Source organism: Podarcis pityusensis, assembly GCF_964106645.2.
Source record: "Podarcis pityusensis genome assembly, chromosome: 17".
Lineage (NCBI taxonomy): Eukaryota > Metazoa > Chordata > Lepidosauria > Squamata > Lacertidae > Podarcis > Podarcis pityusensis.
In genome coordinates this window covers 41,211,009-41,230,720 of record NC_138042.1, presented here as the reverse complement: position 1 = coordinate 41,230,720, position 19,712 = coordinate 41,211,009, and the positions used below count along the sequence as shown (strand labels likewise).

The 19,712-nt window shown below is 47.1% G+C and overlaps 1 protein-coding gene and 1 pseudogene across 4 annotated transcripts; both read left to right on the top strand.

The window, feature by feature from the left end:
- The first annotated feature begins 597 nt into the window (after positions 1–597).
- LOC308466546 (negative elongation factor B-like) lies at positions 598–3,964 on the top strand (annotated as a pseudogene). Its single transcript has 3 exons — positions 598–1,195; positions 1,927–2,837; positions 3,503–3,964. The product of its transcript is annotated as a negative elongation factor B-like (transcript).
- Positions 3,965–6,093: 2,129 nt separating this feature from the next.
- Positions 6,094–19,549, top strand: FBXO40 (F-box protein 40). 3 transcript variants are annotated; one of them, XM_080987126.1, is made up of 4 exons: positions 6,094–6,207; positions 11,407–11,436; positions 15,082–16,974; positions 18,722–19,549. In XM_080987126.1, the coding sequence occupies exons 1-4, from the start codon at positions 6,199–6,201 to the stop codon at positions 18,941–18,943; spliced, it is 2,154 nt and encodes a 717-aa protein (XP_080843252.1). In that variant the 5' UTR covers positions 6,094–6,198; the 3' UTR covers positions 18,944–19,549. The 3 variants fall into 3 exon arrangements, with proteins under 3 accessions (XP_080843252.1, XP_080843250.1, XP_080843251.1); XM_080987125.1 differs by having other exon boundaries at positions 6,119–6,252; XM_080987124.1 differs by lacking the exon at positions 11,407–11,436 and having other exon boundaries at positions 6,095–6,207.
- The last annotated feature ends 163 nt before the right edge of the window (positions 19,550–19,712 follow it).

The window sequence follows — 19,712 nt, the reverse complement described above, 5'->3', positions numbered from 1 at the left end:
GAGTCTTTGATTTAAGAGAAAGGTCTTAAATTAATTTAAATTTAAGAGGAATCTTAATTTAAGAGGAGTTCACATATGGGGCAAGCTGATTGGAGATTGAAAAGAGTTTTCATTTTGGGTCTCTTAAACTTTTGCTATAGTTTTTTTCTTCCTCATTTAGGGAGTTAAACCTGGCAGTTTCAAGAAACATCTGCTTCATTTGCTCTCTTAAATGTGCTGCTTAAAAACAGGCACCAGTGAGGTTTGGAAGATTAAACAATGCTATACTCTATTTCTGCCATTCACTAGATAATACGTTTAATTTTTATAGTATTACGTGAGGCTGACGTAGACTATTTGACCTTGCGACAATACACGCAACCCACAAAGCGCCATTTAAAGGTAAAATTTAAGAGGAGTCTTAAAGGAGTCACAGCGTATTTTAAGCAGAGAATCACCAATACAGCCTAAATCATACAAAACAATTAACAAATTATCAGTGAAACAAGCTACGGAATGCTGGGAACAAAATAAGCTGAACATGGCAATTCCAGCCTAAGTCGTATTATATGATTAACAAAGCAGTCTAATCTCTAAAGCAGCAGCCGCCTTGGAGGTTTAGGGCGCTGCGCCATGTTTGCCGGGCTGCAGGAGCTCAGTGTGGCAAACGGGGAAGACCTGAAGGAGACACTGAGCAGCTGTGTGGAGCCGCTCAAGGCCATCGAGGAGTTCTAGACGGAAAATGGCATCCTCCTGCCCCCTCTTCAGTCCGCCTTGCCGTTCCTGGACCTCCACGGCACCCCCAGGCTCGAGTTCCACTAGTCTGTCTTTGACGAGCTGAGGGAGAAACTTCTGGAGAGGGTCTCGCCGTTGCCTCTGAAGGAAAGGCTGAAGAAAGGTCCAAGCAGCTGGAAGACCTCCTGGAGAAGAGCTTTCCCTTGGTCAAGGTGCCATCAATCCAGCCTGTGGTGATGTGTGTCATGCGACACCTGCCCAAGCTGCCAGAAAAGAAGCTGAAGTTGGTGATGACTGACAAGGACCTGTACAAAGCGTGTGCCGTGGAGGTGAAGCGTCAGATTTGGCAGGATAACCAGGCCCTGTTTGGTGATGAGGTGTCCCCTCTGCTGAAGCAGTACATTCTGGAGAAGGAGAAGGCCTTGTTTTGCAGCGACCTCTCTGTCCTGCACAACTTCTTCAGCCCTCCTCCCAAAATGAGGTGCTGTGATAGGAATTTTATGTTCTTAGACATATCTTAAATGTTCATAAGTGTACCAACCAAGCGCATACATAGATCAGCACAGGAAAACCAACCTGGAACCATTTTGATTCCCAAACTGTCCCAAACTGACCAAATGTTTTCTCTGCAACGTCAAAGGAAAATGGAAAAGCCTCCCCATTGTCTTTTCCTTCACAAATCCTGTCATAAGGGTATGTCTGTGTTTGAATAGGGTGTGAGCCTGTGACCTGGCCCAGGAACTAAGTATTTATCACTACAAAAGAATGGCCAGGCTACCCAGGAAATCCAATCAAGTAACCTGCCAGACAGGAGATAAACAACAACAGGAGAAAAACAATATTCAAATTTCTGTTTTAGACCGCCTTTTCTGTGATGTAGGTGTGATGTATCTGAGGGGTGGTCTTAGGTTACACCCCTTCTGTGATGTATGTATGATGTTTCTGGGGGTGGTCTTGATCTACAGGGTGGCAATTTCAAATGTCTTTATAAGGCCTTGCGCGCCATTTTTCTGGGTCCCTCCTCTCCCCTGCGTGTGGGGAGCACCCTGTTGCAACAGATCAATAAAGATCAAGCTTACTAGCTGCTTTGCTTCTCAATATTCTCTGGTTGGCCTCTGTTATTCTCTCCTACCAATAGGGAACCTATGTAAGGATTCTAAATGGGCTCTTGGATACCCCATAAGGGAAAAGGGCAATTTTTGTTTACAACAGCGCCAAGGAGAGGTGGTGCAGAAGCTCACCCAAATGATCGGGAAGAACATGAAATTCTATGACGTGGTGCTGCAGTTCCTGCGGACCTTGCTCCTTCAGACACGCAATGTCCATTACTGCACATTGCGGGCAGAGCTCCTCATGTCACTGCATGACCTAGATATCAGTGAGATCTGCTTGGTTGACCCCTGCCACAAGTTTACCTGGTGCCTGGATTCCTGCCTTAGAGAGAGGTTTGTGGACAACAAGTGGGCGCAAGAGCTGCAAGGCCTCCTCGACGGAGCGAAGAAAGGGCAAGAGCAAGTCCTGGGGGATTTAGCCATGATATTGTGTGATCCATTTGCCATCAACATCTTGGCTCTGAGCACCATCCGCCACCTGCAAGAACTGATTGGGCAGGATATGTTACCTAGGGGAAGCCCCAATCTTCTGCTTCTCTTGAGGATGTTGACACTGGGACAGGGAGCCTGGGACATGATTGACATGATTAAGGAACCCAGAATGGAAGTAGACTTGATTACCAAGTTCCTGCCGCTGTTGATGACCTTCGTGGTGGATGACCACACATTTACCGTCAATCAAAAGCTGTGTTTGGAAGACAAGGGCCCAGCACCTTACCCCACCACAATCCCAGATATATTCCCCAAATTTCTGCAAGAGCACTGGATCGCCTGCCAGGTTGGGCTCTACTACGTGCTTCACATCACTAAGCAGAGGAACAAGAACGCTCTTCTCCGGCTGCTCCCCACCCTTAGGGAGACATTCAGGGATCTGGCCTTCGGTGACATCTTCCTGCACCTGCTCACCTGCAGCCTCACTCTCCTCAGCGATGAGTTCACTCAAGAGGAGTTCTGCACTAGCCTTTTTGATGACGTCTTCCTCACTGCCTGCTGGAGGAAGGAGAATGTACCGTATTTTTCACTCTATAGGATGCACTCCCCCCCCTCCAAAAATGAAGGGGATATGTGTGTGCATCCTATGGGGCAAATGCAGGCTCCTTGGCTTCAGCGATAGCAACGCGAAGCCTCCGAAGTGCAGAGGGAGCACTCCCTCTGTGCTCCAGAGGCTATGCGTTGCTTTTGCTGAAGCCTGGAGAGCGAGAGGGGTCATTGCGCACCGACCCCTCTTGCTCTCCAGGCTTCAGGCAGCTATCCACAAGCCTTCGGAGTGCAGCAGGAGTTCCCGCTGCGCTCTGAAGGGTTGCGGATAGCAGCCTGAAGCCCCCGGAGCGCAGCGCCAACTCCCGCTGCGCTCCCGGGGCTTCAGGCAGCTATCCGCAAGCCTTCGGAGCGCAGCAGGAGTTTCCGCTGCGCTCCGAAGGCTTGCGGATAGCCGCCTGAAGCCTGGAGAGCGAGAGGGGTCGGTGCACACCAATCCCTCTTGCTCTCCAGGCTACACTTCGCTGGAGAGGCACTGCACAGTTTTCCCTCTCTGCGCAGCGCCCCTTCGGCGAAGCGGGAGGAGAAATGGAAAGGGCTCCGTTTCTCCAGCAGCTTCGCTGACGGGGCACTGCACAGAGAGGGGGAGATTCCCCCCCCCCCGTTCTCCCCCTCCTATGGTCGGGTGCGTTCTATAGAGCGACAAATACGGCACATAGACACATGCTAAGGCTCCTGCTTCACCTCCACCAAAAGGTGACCCCTGCCAAGTTGGAGTCCCTGCTGAAGTCACTGGAGCCTCCCAAGCACGGTGGAGAAGCCTTGAAGGAGCTTTACAACCAGCTCAGCAAAAAACTGGGACTCTGCAAGCCCAGCCCTGTCCAGGGCGCAGCCGACACACCCACTGTGGACTTGCCCCTGCCAGCAGTGGCTCCACCGACCTCACTCTAGGCTGCACTCCCCCTGAGCCTATAGAACAAAGTTTCTTGTGCTGATCTCACCGCAGAGATCGGACCCACGTCTTGATTCCTGATACAAACCAGTCATAATCTTTTGCTTGTCTTTCGGACTTGGGTTGCCTCATCTCATCTGGCCTGTTGCCCTAGAAGACAGCTCTGCCCTCAAGAGTGGTCTTCTGGGGCAAATTTGATATAGCTGTTCTTATTAAAATAAGAAAACTGCCTTTAGTCCCTGTCAGGGGAAAAGTGGGGGTATAAATAAATAAAAATATAATAATAATAGTAATAATAATAATAATAATAATGAATTTGGTTTTATGGGGGAGAGGAAACTGACCATATATGTACGTTTTCTAAAACAAACAAACACCTAAGTGTTATTTTAGATGTTCGCATATAGAGAAGCCTAGTAATTTAATGAGAATGAATTATTTGTGAAGCTTGGCTTTTTTAGAGAGGACACGGAAATAATGTTTCAAAGGCTGTCAAAACAACAAGAACAGCAACACCATTAACAAAATTACTAAATTTCACATGTAATTTACATGTACCATGTACAATGTACTTTCATTTTTTTAGTTTATTCTTTTTACTTCTGGGTTCATATAATCGTAGAATGTTAGAGTTAGGAGAGATCCATGGGAAATTTACTCAGAATCGCCATTCTGTTTGTTTTTAAATTCTTCCTTCGATGAAAATGTTCCTGGTTCTTTAAGAATTTGCAAGCCCCAAAGGTTTTTGCAATAATTTTTCGGTTCTTTGCTTGAGTTTCTAATTTCATGTTTTTCATAAATGTTGACATTTATCCTAAATAACTGAGTCACTAGGTGTATTCCTCATAGAATTATAGAGCTGGAAGGGATGGGTCATCTAATCTAACTCCCTGCAATGCAGGAATCTCAACCCATGGTCCCCCATCTAATGTGAGACTATGCCAGCCCCTGCTTAGCTTTGGAAATGTGCTAGCAAGTGGCTGCAGGAAGCACATGAGGAACCGCTTGTGGCCAAACAAGATGGGCAGGTGGGCAAGTGCTGTGGCCCTGCAACTTCTTCCTGCTCACGGAAGCACATTAAAATCTTTATGCTACATACATGGAGGCTGATAATGTTTTGCCATGAGTGTGTTGCTCACACTGGCTTAATTCAGACAACTCTAATTAACTAATTACATTATTAGTAACACACATGTCAGCTGAAAGTCTTCAAGGTGGCAACAAGACAAAACAACATTACAAAATGATACACGCTCTCCCCTATAATACTTGTTCAGTGCTAATTATAATTTGCCACCATGCCCCCTCAGTCGGCAAATTACTTTTACTCCAAACTAGACTCGGAAGCATCCTCCAACCATAGTTCTGAATTCTGGTTAGCGTTTCCCATTTTGGATCCCATAGCAAACTATGGGCATGTCAAAGACATGGAGAAAGAAGCTGCAGTTCATTGTCAGGCTATGACTGAAGGTTTATCTTAATTGTGCCACTCTTTGCTATGAACCACACAAGTTGTCTTTTAATATTGCAGAGATTGTGGAAGTCATCAGTATTTTTACATTTTCAGTGCAGAAAACTAATACCCCGCATCGGATAAAGAGATACTCATTAGCTTTAATGCAAAAGGGAGGGGGGAAATAAAATAAAGTAAGAGAATTTCATATAGGTGGGACACGGGTGGCGTTGTGGGTTAAACCACAGAGCCTAGGACTTGTTGATCAGAAGGTCGGCGGTTCGAATCCCCGCGACGGGGTGAGCTCCCGTTGCTCAGTCCCAGCTCCTGCCAACCTAGCAGTTTGAAAGCACCAGTGCAAGTAGATCAATAGGTACCACTCCGGTGGGAAAGTAAACAGTGTTTCCGTGCGCTGCTCTGGTTCGCCAGAAGTGGCTTAGTCATGCTGGCCACATGACCCGGAAGCTGTACACCAGCTCCCTCGGCCAGTAAAGCAAGATGAGCGCCGCAACCCCAGAGTTGGCCACGACTGGACCTAATGGTCAGGAGTCCCTTTACCTTTACCTATTTCATATAGGCAGCACGAGGAGGAAGATGCTGAAGGGATGTAAAACTTATTTCCTCAGTAAGAAAGAAGACTTCATTGCAAAGCATATGCAATGCAGAGAATGTTATTGTACTGAGATGTGAATCAGCTGTTCTGCTCAAGCTCTGTTAAACAGCACAGCATCAATGACAGTTAAAATAAATATTGTGGAAGGGCAACATTCTGTAAATTGAACCATGCTGCCGAGTGCACCAGTTTTATTTTTAACAGCTGAGGCCACTTGTGTGCATTTCAGGGTGTTTTTTTTACCTCCCCTGCCTCCTCAGATTTCCTCCTCCTCCTTCGTTCTGCTGCTCCCACCCATCTCTGCTCCACCTCATTTCAACTCAGCCTGAAAAACCCAAGAGACCATTTATTTGGGGTACAGGAAAAAAGAGACTGCATGCTGAGGGTAAGGCTTTAAAACGAAAACCTGTTTTGGAATCAAAGCTGAAAGGTGAATGCTATATTACCATGCCAGAGTTAGGAATGAAAAACAGTAACGTGTATATAATAAGGGGGGAGCGTGTGTCGCAGCCAGTTATGCAAAGTGTTTAAAGTACTGATAAATGTTAGACTCTCATCTTGACGTTCTTCCATCAGCTCTGTTAAATTGGGAATGCTAGAGAGGTGCTGAGCTCCGTGAGCTCCAGTTTTCCCGTGTTTGCACAGCCTGTGTGCAGGATTGCAGCTTTAGTCCTTATTGCTTCTTTGCATTCCGAAAGACAGTGGGATTAATCGGAGGCTGTCACCTTCAATGCCAGGGCTCATCCTTGCAAAATATGAACCAATAATAAAGGAGGAGGCTCTGAGCAGGTGCAGAGTTCATTTTCCTTTCTACTTAAATAACCACAGGTTGCTCTCATGCGCATCTATGACTGGAGGACGGGCTTCTAGGTTACAGAGTAGTTTCAGAAAGCTAGCACTAAAGAGCTCGGCTATTAATATCCTAAATTCGTGATCAAGGTCAGTTCCAAAACACAAGCATGTGTCCCTTTTGAGAGGACTAGTCTCTGAAATCAGTTACAGCAGGGCAGATCTGAAACTTCGGAGCAGAATTAGCAGAGGTTTATAGCCATCTAATCACGAGAGTGGCTCTAATCATGAATTTTCAGCAGGTTCTGTGAAGCAGAAGGCAGGCGAAGAGCTTTGAGATGTTAAAAAAAAAAAGAATTTAGAAGATGGAAGAACAAACGACAGCACAGAGCTGACAGTATTACCACTAATATTGCAAACAACTGCCACGTGGTTTTGACACGAAAACCCTTATAAAAAGTAATTGATACTCCCCAAACCAGTGGCTCTCAAGCTCTTTCCCCCCAGGAATAGCCAAGATTCTTGTAAACTCTTATTTTCTTCAAGGATCTATTTATCTATAGTTTGTCTATAGCTAACTATCAGAATAGGAAACTACATTGAAAGCTTTTATGCTTCTCTTCACTTAAAAAAAATGTCCAGGGCAGTTTACAATAGCTCATTAAAGACCACAAAACACCAATAATCAATATAAATTGTCCACAGCAGTGACTTTTTATCTGTGATGGCTTTGAACACATCTCAGAGTAATCAATACTATTCCGCTGTGCTCTGCTGAAATGAGCAGGAAGGGTAGGCCTTCCAGCCAAGGGTGATTAGTTGTGTTGTGGCTTTTTATTTTTATTTTGTAAACTGGCGAACTGCCCTCCCTCCCAGAGCAGCCCAGGGCAGCAAATGTCAAAATGTTAAAACAGTACGATTAAAAAACGACAGATTTAACACATTAAAAAAACTAATTAGAACATCTTAAAGCAGACTCATAACCTCATAAGTACTGTATTAATTTCACTGTGGCCATGACCAGTATCTATCAACCATCAGACGCCTGCGTAAACAGGAATGTTTTGAAATTTCTCTTAAAAGTCGATAATGTAGGAGACGGGCAGACCTTATCAGGGATCTGGTTTCACAAACAGGGACCCACCACCAAGAAGGCCCTGTCACAGATCAACGCCAACCAGGCAGCTTCCAGACACAACAGTGGTGCTTGAGATAGTTGATATGGGGGGAGCTGCTGCTTTGGGTACTTGGGTCCCAATCCAATTAGGCTGCCCCACCTAACAACTCAACAGCCACATTCTGCACAAGCTGTAATCTCTGGGTCATTTTCAAGGGCAGCCCCATGTAGAGAACTCTGCAGTAGTCTAAGCAGGAGGCCACCGTAGCAAGGACATGGAGGCCAAGCTATCCCAGTCCAGGAAAGGCCAGTGACAGGTTGGAATTTGGTACTCCCAGATGACAAACCTGCTCTTTCAGGGGAAATGTACAGGTTGTACAGCCATTTCCCAGATACCCACTAACAGTATAAGCCCCCAGTCAGCCTTTTCCTCCTTCCAGACACTGGTCTAACATCTTCACAGTCTCTCCTGATTCAGATGGTATGAAGAGACAGAGCTACGTGTCTTCAGCATACTAATGGATTATGGTCCAAATTCCTGGATAACAGCTCCGAACAGACTCACATAGGTGTTAAATGGCATAGGAGATAGGAGACGCTCTTGCAAGACCCCACAGCTCAAAAGCTTCAGGGCCAAGCAACCATCTCCTCCTCCTCCTCCTCTTTCCTGGGGACAACCCTGCAAGCAGGAGTGGAACCACTGTACTACGCTGCCTCCAGGTCCTATTCCTTCAAGTCATTATGAAAGGACACCATGGTCAATGGTGTAAAGTCTTTTGGGGCTGATAATTCCTGATCTTCCAATTTACCGGCTGGTTCCAATGTGAAGCTCAACCAGTGGTTTCCAGGTGTGTGGGGGGGTACTGCCCCCTGGGAGCGTTAGGATTACCTAGGGGGCGCACTAAGACACAAGGAGGTGGCAGGGAGGCACTGGAAGTGTAAATGATCAGACTTTGAAGAGCTGGTACGACACTGGATCAAATCCACCAGTTTCACTGAATTAATTAAACTAAATAGTTTTAGTTGGATTTTGAATAAATGTGGCAATTAATTGTTACTCTTTTGAATTCTCTTTTGAGCCCATCTTTCTTAATGGGTTGCACTAACCACTTCTCTGAATAATGCTTTTTATAGGGTGGAGTTCACTGGGGATGAAATTACAGAACCAAGGAGATGGTGGCCCACTAAATTAGGGAACTAGTGAGCTAAACCCAGTGCTCCCCCCCCCCCCGTTATAAGAAAAACTGCTCCCTTTCCCTTATGGGGTATTCCAGAGCCCATATAGAGTCCTTAAGTGGGTTCCCTATCGGTAGGAGAAGACAGAGGCCAGCCAGAGAATATTGAGAAGCAAAGCGGTTAGTAAGCCTGATCTTTATTCAAGGAACTGTTGCAACAGGGTCCCCACTCACCACACGCAGGAGGGAGGAGAACCCTGAACAATGGTGCGCAAGCCCTTATATAGACTTTGGAAACTGCCCACCCTGTAGCCCAAGACCACCCCCCAAAACATCATACATACATCGCAGAAGGAGGCGGTCTACAGCAGAAATCCTGTCTGCCAGGATGACTGATAATGGTCACTGATTGCATTAACTGGGCAGTCTGGCCATTCTTTTATGATTGTTAATACTTCAGTTCCTGAGTCCAGGTCACAGGCTCACCCTGTTGTTGTTGTTGTTGTTGAGTCGTGTCCGACTCTTCATGACCCCATGGTCCACCCTATTCATACACAAATGCACCCTTAAGACAGGATTTGCAAGCAAAAAGACCATGGGAAGGCTTTCCGCATTCGCCTCTCTTACTGCAGAGGAATATTTGAGGTCATTGGGAGAGTCAGAATAGCTTCAGGATTGCTCTCCCGTGGTATTTCAGACACATGGTTCATATATTTAGATATGTGTGCCTTTATGAATATTTATTCTGTATTTGAGACCTTAAAATTCTTATAACACCCCAGAAAAAAGCTGCTTGAATGCACTTTGCTCAGAAGAACTACCCCAGAACTCTTCAAGCTCCTCAGAGGCCAGAGGCTGTTGAGGCTGCTCAGCTGAGATGCAGAGAGGCTTCTGCACCTCAGCTGAGCAGCTTAATGGTTGTGGGGACTTGCTCAGCTGAGGCTCAGCTTTCCCGTGTGTTGTCTGATAGCCAGGAGGCTGAAGAGCCTCAGCAAAGCCTGGCTGCACCGCCTGCTCACGAGGAGACCTTTTCCAGAACCCGTGGAGGATGTCCCTTCAGGTTCTGCGGAGGGTCTTCTTGTGAGATGGAGGTGCAAGCGGGGCTTTTGCTGAGGCCGGTCAAGTCTCTCCCCACACCTCCAGGGCCCACCTGAGAAGTGCCAGAATGCCATTGTGCATTCTGGCTGGAAGAAGCCCTGGCTAAACCATAGGTTAGCGTGAGCCCTAGCAGGCCTCTTGCATTTCCTTTCCATCTCCATCACCTGCCGCCTAAGAAACTGGCTTCTTTCAGTCATGCTAAAGAACTTTAAAAATGGTCCTTCTGTTGAATGATGGATTGCCCCATGTAGGGCATTCAGACTGCGCAATGTTTGCTCCTTATTTGGGTTATCTGTCTTTTGCTCCAACCCTTGTAATGTTCAAGTGCTCCCGATACATGCATAGTTTTTGTGCTATGTAACTGCGCCGACATTCTGCAAGTCATCGCTGCAGCTATTTTTAGAGATTATGTGCACCCAAAATACTCTCAAGAATCAGAGCAACAGAAGTCTGGCTGTGACAGACAAACAGACGAATGCTTTTACTGTTGTACACCGGGAAGGCTGTTGCTGCATATTTGCACTAAAAGTTCTGCAGAAGGAAGATCTTGCCTTCTGAACAATAGCTGTACAATGCTGAAGAACTGTCAGCTGAGATCAACTCAGTGGTACATCTTTTCCATCACTGCAGTTTACAAGTAACAGATGCTAGCAGAGAGGGTGCTAGAAATCTCAGCATGGACAATGGAATATCGAGCAATTTTCTTCACACTTGTTACTTTCTGGGTTGTTGATGACCAGTGGCACTGAAGTAATGGTGCATATTGTTATAAGAAAAATTTCTATAATTCCCTTATGGGGTATCTAGAGCCCGTATAGAGTCCCTCAGTCAATCTCTATCAGTTGTAGAGAAGGCAGAGGCCAACCAGAGTATATTGAAAGCAAAGCGGCTAGTAAGCCTGATCTTTATTAAAGGAAATAAACTGTTGCAACAGGGTCCCCACTCACCACACACAGGAGGGAGGAGAACCCTGAACAATGGTGCGCAAGCCCTTAGTCAGTGATGGCCAAACTTGGCCCTCCAGCTGTTTTGGACTACAATTCCCATCATCCCTAACTACTGGTCCTGTTAGCTAGGGATGATGGGAGTTGTAGTCCAAAAACCTGACTTGCGATAAATGTCCTCCAGACCATTTGACAAAACGATACAGGAGAACAAGCAACCTGCGACAGTTTGGGTCGGTCATTTGCAGTTGTGTAATGAAATGGGCATCTGCATCTACAATGAAATACATGGGAGGTAAAAAAGCAGTCTAGTGACGACATTTCCACCAATGATGGGACATGCCTATACCATATCGGTTCTGTATTCTGCTTTGGAATGGAATGGTTGAACTGCAAGGCTGTACAGTACTTAGATCACAACTATTTGATGCTTTTGTGAAGCCTTTTCATTTTTCTTGCAGGGATACCAAAGGCAGACAACTGCAGCTATGGTAAGAGAAGAGATTGTTTTGTCGTGCGATGCATTCAACGAACTGGTCTCTCTAGTTCAGTTCCATTCTTACAGCACACCATTAATTGTTCTAGGCCAAGGGTGCTAATATATATATATATATATATATATATATATATATATATATATATATATATTTGCCCAAGAGACACGTTCCTCCTTGGTTGCTGTAGTCCATTTTTGGGAGAAGAAAAGGCTTAAGAAGTGAACCCTACGTAAATCCAGAGTGGAGCACCTGCTTTATCCCATGTTGATGGCCTTTCAGCTGATTCCCTGGTGGCCCGCTGGAATGTGGAGTTAACCAGGGCTATTGACTGTTTGGCTCCGAAGCGCCCTCTCCGATTGCATGGAGCCCGGATGGCCCCGTGGTTTTCCACGAATCTGAGGGCAATGAAACAATCGTTGAGACGGCTAGAGCGCCGGTGGCGGTTGACCCATTCTGAAGCTGACCGGACACAGGTTAGAGCTCAGTGTCGAGCCTACCAAGTGGCGGTAGCGACGGCGAAGAAGGCTTTCTTCGCCGCCTCTATTGCATCTGCAGAAAACAGCAGCAGGAGACTTTTTCAGGTGGTCCGCAATTTAGCGGAACCACCTGCTACATCGGGGCCCAATACGGGCCACATGATCTCCTGCAATGATTTTGCAAAGTTTTTTGCAGATAAAGTCGCTCAGATTCGGGAAGAGGTAGACGCCACCGTGGGAGCAGGGCCGGGGCGGAGGAGTGCTAGAGTCCTGTCTAGTCAAATTGTGTGGGATCAATTCCAATCTGTTACCTCCGAGGATGTGGACAGGCTGCTTGGACGAGTGAAACCAACCACCTGTCTCCTTGATCCTTGCCCATCCTGGCTTATAAAAGCTAGCCGGGAAGGGCTGGGCGATGGGCTTCGTGGGGTGGTGAATGCTTCCCTCTGTGAGGGAGCCTTCCCAGACCCGCTGAAAGAGGCGGTTATTAAACCGCTTCTTAAAAAACCATCTTTAGATGCGGCCACGATGGCCAACTATCGCCCAGTCTCACATCTTCCATTCCTGGGCAAGGTGATTGAGCGAGTGGTTGCTGAACAACTCCAGGCACGCCTGGAAGAAGCGGACCATTTGGATCCCTTCCAATCGGGATTCAGGCCTCATCACGGGACTGAAACTGCCTTGGTCGCACTGGTTGATGATCTCCGGCGGGCTAGGGACAAAGGTGAGAGCTGTTTCCTAGTTCTGCTGGATCTCTCAGCGGCGTTTGATACCATCGACCATAACATCCTTCTGGACCGTCTTGAGGGGCTGGGAGCTGGGGGCACTGTCATACAGTGGTTCCGCTCCTTCCTCCTGGGCCGTGTTCAGAAAGTGGTGGTGGGGGATGAGTGTTCAGACCCTTGGGCTCTCACTTGTGGGGTGCCTCAGGGTTCCGTCCTCTCCCCCATGCTTTTTAATATCTATATGAAGCCGCTGGGAGAGATCATCAGGGGGTTTGGACTGGGTGTTCATCAGTATGCAGATGACACCCAGCTCTACCTCTCCTTTAAATCAGAACCAGTGAAGGCGGTGAAGGTCCTGTGTGAGTGTCTGGAGGCGGTTGGAGGATGGATGGCGGCAAACAGATTGAGGTTGAATCCTGACAAGACAGAAGTACTGTTTCTGGGGGACAGGAGGCGGGCAGGTGTGGGGGATTCCCTGGTCCTGAATGGGGTAACCGTGCCCCTGAAGGACCAGGTGCGCAGCCTGGGAGTCATTTTGGACTCACAGCTGTCCATGGAGGCACAGGTTAAATCCGTGTCCAGGGCAGCTGTGTACCAGCTCCATCTGGTACGTAGGTTGAGACCCTATCTGCCCGCGGACTGCCTCGCCGGAGTGGTGCATGCTCTGGTTATCTCCCGCTTGGACTACTGCAATGCGCTCTACGTGGGGCTACCTTTGAAGGTGACCCGGAAACTACAACTAATCCAGAATGCAGCAGCCAGACTGGTGACTGGGAACAGCCGCCGAGACCATATAACACCGGTCTTGAAAGACCTACATTGGCTCCCAGTACGTTTCCGAGCACAATTCAAAGTGTTGGTGCTGACCTTTAAAGCCCTAAACGGCCTCGGTCCAGTATACCTGAAGGAGCGTCTCCACCTCCATCATTCTACCCGGACACTGAGGTCCAGCACCGAGGGCCTTCTGGCGGTTCCCTCACTGCGAGAAGCCAAGTTACAGGGAACCAGGCAGAGGGCCTTCTCGGTAGTGGCGCCCTCCCTGTGGAACGCCCTCCCACCAGATGTCAAAGAGAACAACAACTACCAGACTTTTAGAAGACATCTGAAGGCAGCCCTGTTTAGGGAAGCTTTTAATGTTTGATGTATCATAGTATTTTAATATTCTTTTGGAAGCCGCCCAGAGTGGCTGGGGAAACCCAGCCAGATGGGCGGGGTATAAATAATAAATTATTATTATTATTATTATTATTAAGACAGTTGGATGGCGTCTTCTATGCCACCTTCCAGCAAACCCTTCAGCCAAGCTGGTGCCAAATGTATTGCTTGCTGATGTGGTTTAGAAGCTGGTCTTGTTGTCAGGGTAGCCCAAGACCTCCCTACACACTGCCCAAGCTTGCACCCCAGAGAGGTCGCTTCGCTGGTGCTGGCGCAGTAGAAACAACACGGGAGGCAGCAATTACAGGTTACTGGTCTCTGCAACCACAGCAGGCACTGTGATTCTATTTTAGTTTTAACTATTTGTCTTTTTATGTGAACCTCCCTGAGATCTTTGGATGAAGGGTGGTATATAAATCTTAATACAGTCGTACCTTGGTTTTCGAACAGCTTAGTTCTCAAACGTTTTGGCTCCCGAATGCCGCAAACTCAGAAGTGAGTGTTCCAGTTTGCGAATGTTCTTTGGAACCCAAACATCTGATGTGGCTTCTGCAGCTTCTGATTGGCTGCAGAAGCTTCCTGCAGCCAATCAGAAGCCACACCTTGGTTTTCGAACATTTTCGAAAGTCGAGCAGACTTCTGGAACAGATTCCGTCTGAGAACCAAGGTACAACCATAATAATAAATGCAGAGCTCTTTAAGCCACAAACATGGACCATGTCCCAGGTTTTGTCAATGCTTTGGTGAGATACTTCTTCTCCTTCTCCTTCTCCTTCTCCTTCTCCTTCTCCTTCTCCTCCTCCTCCTCCTCCTCCTCCTCCTCCTTCTTCTTCTTCTTCTTCTTCTTCTTCTTCTTCTTCTTCTAAAGCTTCAATATATTAGGACTAGGTTGCCTAAAGGTAAAGGTAAAGGGACCCCTGACTGGTCCAGTCGTGGCCGACTCTGGGGTTGCGGCGCTCATCCTGCTTTACTGGCCAAGGGAGCCGGCGTACAGCTTCCGGGTCATATGGCCAGCATGACTAAGCCGCTTCTGACGAACCAGAGCAGCGCACGGAAACGCCATTTACCTTCCCGCCAGAGTGGTACCTATTTATCTATTTGCACTTTGATGTGCTTTTGAACTGCTAGGTTGGCAGGAGCAGGAACCAAGCAACGGGAGCTCACCCCAACAACCTTCTGATCGGCAAGTCCTAGGCTCTGTGGTTTAACCCACAGCGCCACCCGCGTCCCTTGGTGAGCTACTTCTCTTTCTCTTCTCTTTCTGTCTCCTCTCGTGTCCGCAGGGCAAGAAGCACCGAGCCTCCTCTGGACTCCACAAGCACTGTGAGAAGTGTTTCAACCGGCACTGCCAGGCTCCAGTCGAGCCCACGGTCTCTTGCGTGGTGATCAGCTGCCGGTCTCACTGCGGCGCTGCTTTCCATATGTGTAAAGAGGACGAGCACCAACTCCTGTGTCCACTAGAGCAAGTCTCATGCCTCAACTCTGTTTATGGCTGCCCTTTCACCATGGCCCGCTTCAAAGTAGCCAAACACCTCAGAGTCTGCCCCGCCAGTATCGTCTCCTGTTCGATGGATTGGAATCGTTGGCCAAATGTGGATTCTGAGACCGTTCTGCACCAGAACATTATGAAAGAGGAGCCCGGTGAAGCCTGCTTAGATGCGGCCCTCGCCTTGAGAGATCAGAAAGCTCTTTTTAAGACACTCAGAATGGCCGAGTTTTTCCCAGAATGCACGGAGGCTTGTCCCATAGATGACGAAGGAACTGATGGTGCCGAGTCCTACCTAGGAGAAGGAGCTGGTCAGTCTGAAGCAACTATGGCTGAGGCAGCCGGGCTCAGCCAGGAAGAGCGTGAGAACCTTGCAAAGGACAAAGAAGGGGTCGATTTAGTCGGTTACAAAACCTGGGAAAACATCTTCAGTAAAGAATTCAAGGCGTGCACAGTAACAGGCCAACTGGCCGAAAACAAGGAAAGTGGAAGGGAGAGTAAGCCCCTGAAAACAGGACCAACTTCTAGTGGCAATGAGAAAGGAAAGCCGCAAGAAGAAGGTAGCAGTGTGGGAGACAGTGGGAAAAACCAAGCCCCTCCTGAAGTGAATTTAGCAGCTGAAAAGACAGGTTTGGCTCCTTGGCAAGATGGAGTTTTGGAGAGGTTAAAAAAAGAGGTTCCTATAGGGGATTATAATATGTACCTGGTGCACCATGGAAGGATGCTAATTCATTTTGGTCAGATGGCTGCTTGCACTCCCAGGGAGAAAGACTTTGTATATGGAAACCTGGAGGTTCAGGAAGTGAAGACTGTGACCACCTTCAGAGTGCCAGTCAGCTATTGTGGCAAAAGAGCTCGCCTTGGGGACGTCGTGGCGCACAGGAAGCCAACTAAGAGTGTATCTGTGGATACTTCAGAGTTAGGAGTAAGCCTGGAGGCGCTTCCTAAATCCGATGCAATCAAAACTACACTGCTGTGTGCCTTGGAGAAGGAACTGAAAGGGCACGAGATCTCTGAATCAAAGAGCATCGATGCTCTATTCATAGATTTTGGGACGCAAACGTACAACTTTGCTACAGAGCCTTTTGCTTCCACGGCCGTTCTAGCAGACACACTAGATGCCGAAGACCCACCGAGTCTCCACATGCAGCTCAGCAGCGAGAGCGTAACCCAAAGGCACAACAAAAGCAACTCTGCTTTCACGTTCTCCTGCAGCCACGTTTTCAGGAGAGACGAGTTTCCTTCGCATTTCAAGAATGTCCACGCCGACATCCAGTCCTGCTTGAATGGATGGTTCCAGCATCGTTGCCCACTCGCCTACCTGGGCTGCACTTTTGTTCAGTATCCCTGGCGCCCGGCTGGGCAAAGCTCAAGGGTCATCTACAGCCAGCGCCTCAAGACATTTGCCCTTAAGCCAGAGGTTGACCCCGTGCTCTCGGAAGCAAAGAAATTTCACTTGAGCAGAAATCGCAGGGGGAAAGAAATGGATGTTCTGAGCAGCCTCCCCCTGGAGATCCTGAAGTACATCGCTGAGTTTCTGGATAGCTACAGCTTGTCTCAGTTGGCTCAGGTGTCGGTGCAGATGAGGGACATCTGTGCTACTCTGCTGCAAGAGAGAGGAATGGTCCTTCTGTCGTGGGAAAAGAAGAGATATTCTCACGGGGGCACTTCTTGGAGAGTCCGCAAAAAGGCAAGTGATGGGGGCATTTGGGAGGGTATGGTGGCATCATCCAAACATTTACATAGGTCTCTGGATTTGGGGTTGTGAGCATCATGGGTTTCTATACTATAAAAAATATTTTTTAGCAATTTTTAGTTAGGCTTTGTTTACACTGGCTAAAGCACTGCGGCAAGCAAGGGTTGCACGATATCAGGGTCTGTCCTGATGTTTTAAAGTTTTAACCTTCACAGAATCACAGACTTGTAGAGTTAGAAGGGACTACAAAGGTCATCGGGTCCAACCCCCTGCTCAACATGGGGCTCCAACCCATGATTCTGAGATTAAGAGTTAGCTTTATATTGGAATGTTCCCTGAAGATGGAAAGCAAGCATGTTCCTAGTTCTTCAAGAAAACTAAGCCTTGATTCGAAGTAGGAGTCTGCCAAGCACATTGTTCCAGCACTGCAGTGGAAATAGTGTGGTCTAACAGAACCTCTGATTTCTGTTGCTTTGGACTCTCTCCCCCCTTCCCACACACAGACAGCAGGGAGAATTGTACCCTTAATCAAAGTGGGATGATAAATACAGTATGAGTTTAATCAAACTGGGATGTTAAATACAGTATGAGTTTGAGTTTTAAATGAAGGTGTCAATTTAACAGGGACTCCGCAAACTATATCTAGGCCTATAGCCATATCCATACCTATATCCAGTATATATAGGCCTATACAGGTACCTCAGGTTACAGACGCTTCAGGTTACAGACACTTCAGGTTGCAGACTCCGCTAACCCAGAAATAGTACCTCGGGTTAAGAACTTTGCTTCAGGATGAGAACAGAAATTGAGTGGCGGCAGTGGGAGGCCCCATTAGCTAAAGTGGTGCTTCAGGTTAAGAACAGTTTCAGGCTAAGAACGGACCTCCAGAACAAATTAAGTTCTTAACCCGAGGTACCACTGTATTGATATCCAAAGGTAAGTGAAAAAGGCCAGTTGCTAATAGGTTAGGAAGTTAATAAATTAATTAGACCAAATAATTTATTCTACATAAATTGAATAAATTGTTAATGCACATTCATTCCTAAAGGATAATACTCCATGCCGAAAGTTTGAAAATGTTTGTTAGGATCCATATCTTAACAAGGAGCATTCAATTAATTTCCCCTCCTCCTCTCCCCTTTGGCTGCATTAGATAGATATTTCTAGCAAAGTGCTTGGGGGACAAAAGGGACTGGAGAGAAGAGGGGGCGCACAGGTCTAACAAGCCAGACCCACAGGATCCTGGGCACCCCTGTGCCCTTGACTCAGCTGCTAAAAGCTGCTAGGTGCACATGGGGTACAGACTGCTAGACCATGAACAGCCCTTTTGCTGCCTGTTTGCCATTTCTGCTGCACTGCGTTGCTTCACCCCCTTCTCTCTTTCCAGGCCAAGTGGAAGAGATGGAGCAGAGCAGCAGTTTTAAACAGGAGTGCCTGTTCGTTTTAAACAGGGGGGCAGCAAGGAGGAAGAGGTGGCAGCAGGAACAGGGCGGAAGGGTTGGAACATCCCAGTGGTGCACTTGTGGGCAGGTGGTGGCAGTGAGTGAGTGGGCAAGTGGTGGACTGGCTGGTCCAGTAGGTTCAATGATGGGCTACAAGCCTGAAGCATTTGGGCAAAATCTGGATGCCCTCTTATGCATGCACCTAGCTTCTTGGAATGGGAAGAGTTGTTTGCAAGATCTTGCACAATTGCAAGACTGATTTTTCAATGCCTAAATTCCTTGTTTATGCCTCTTGATAGATCTGGAAATTTAGCAGCCTGTTCTCCACAGTTAACAGCTGGCAATTCAGTGACATCCCTTCGATGGCTGCACATTTAAAGACCTGCCCTTTTTATGAGGTGGAGAGCAAGGAGGACCCGGTTTTGCTGCCTAGACTGTTTTCACCTGAAGAACAGAAGCAAGACACTTTGGTCTCCACAGTCAAACACAGCCTAAAGAAACTTCAGAGAAGGCCGAATTGATTTTGAGAGAGAGATTCTTTTGGATCTGGAAGAACTGTATCAGAACTTTAGCTGTTCTCTCTGAAATGGATTTCATATTCTTTATTAGTATGTCAACCGGGGGAATAAACTTAGCTGTATGCTTTCAGGATAGAATGAAACAGAGGGTGCAATCCAGAATCTTTCAAATAAATGGGAACTTTACTCCTGACTTCAACAGAGTGGTGATTTTTAAAAGAACTCAAGATATTTTCATTTCAACCAGCTTTTTATTCATTGTTGTGTCTTGCTGAAATCTTACTGCTTGTTTTAAAGGGTAGAAGGTGGATTTTAACCTAATGGTTTTGAATGCTCCCTTACAAGGGCAAATGCCTTGAAAGATGTCTTTAAAATGTTTTAATGAATTAATGAAAAATAGAATTGCACCCAAAGTCTTAAGGACTGTGACCAGCAGCATGAAGAACAGTGATGAATAATACCTATATATATCTGTTGCACTGCCTCCCCTGCCTTTCAAGGTGGTGTGAAGGAAGAAAAGTCCCGCTATCCTTTGGTTCAAAACGTATTGGGAATGGAACCTTGAATTAAAAACGAAGAGTAAGTAAAATGAAAAGTTTATTTAAAGTTTTCATGTTGTCATTTCTTCAGTCACATTTGTGGGTTCTGTTCCCTTAAAAGTTAAGAATCTGAAAAGATTTTTGGCAGGAGCCCTCAAAATCCGTGTTCAAATTAGTTCCTTAAAGGTCCACCACAGCAGGGTACATAAGGAATGGTCAGAGCAAGAGACCTG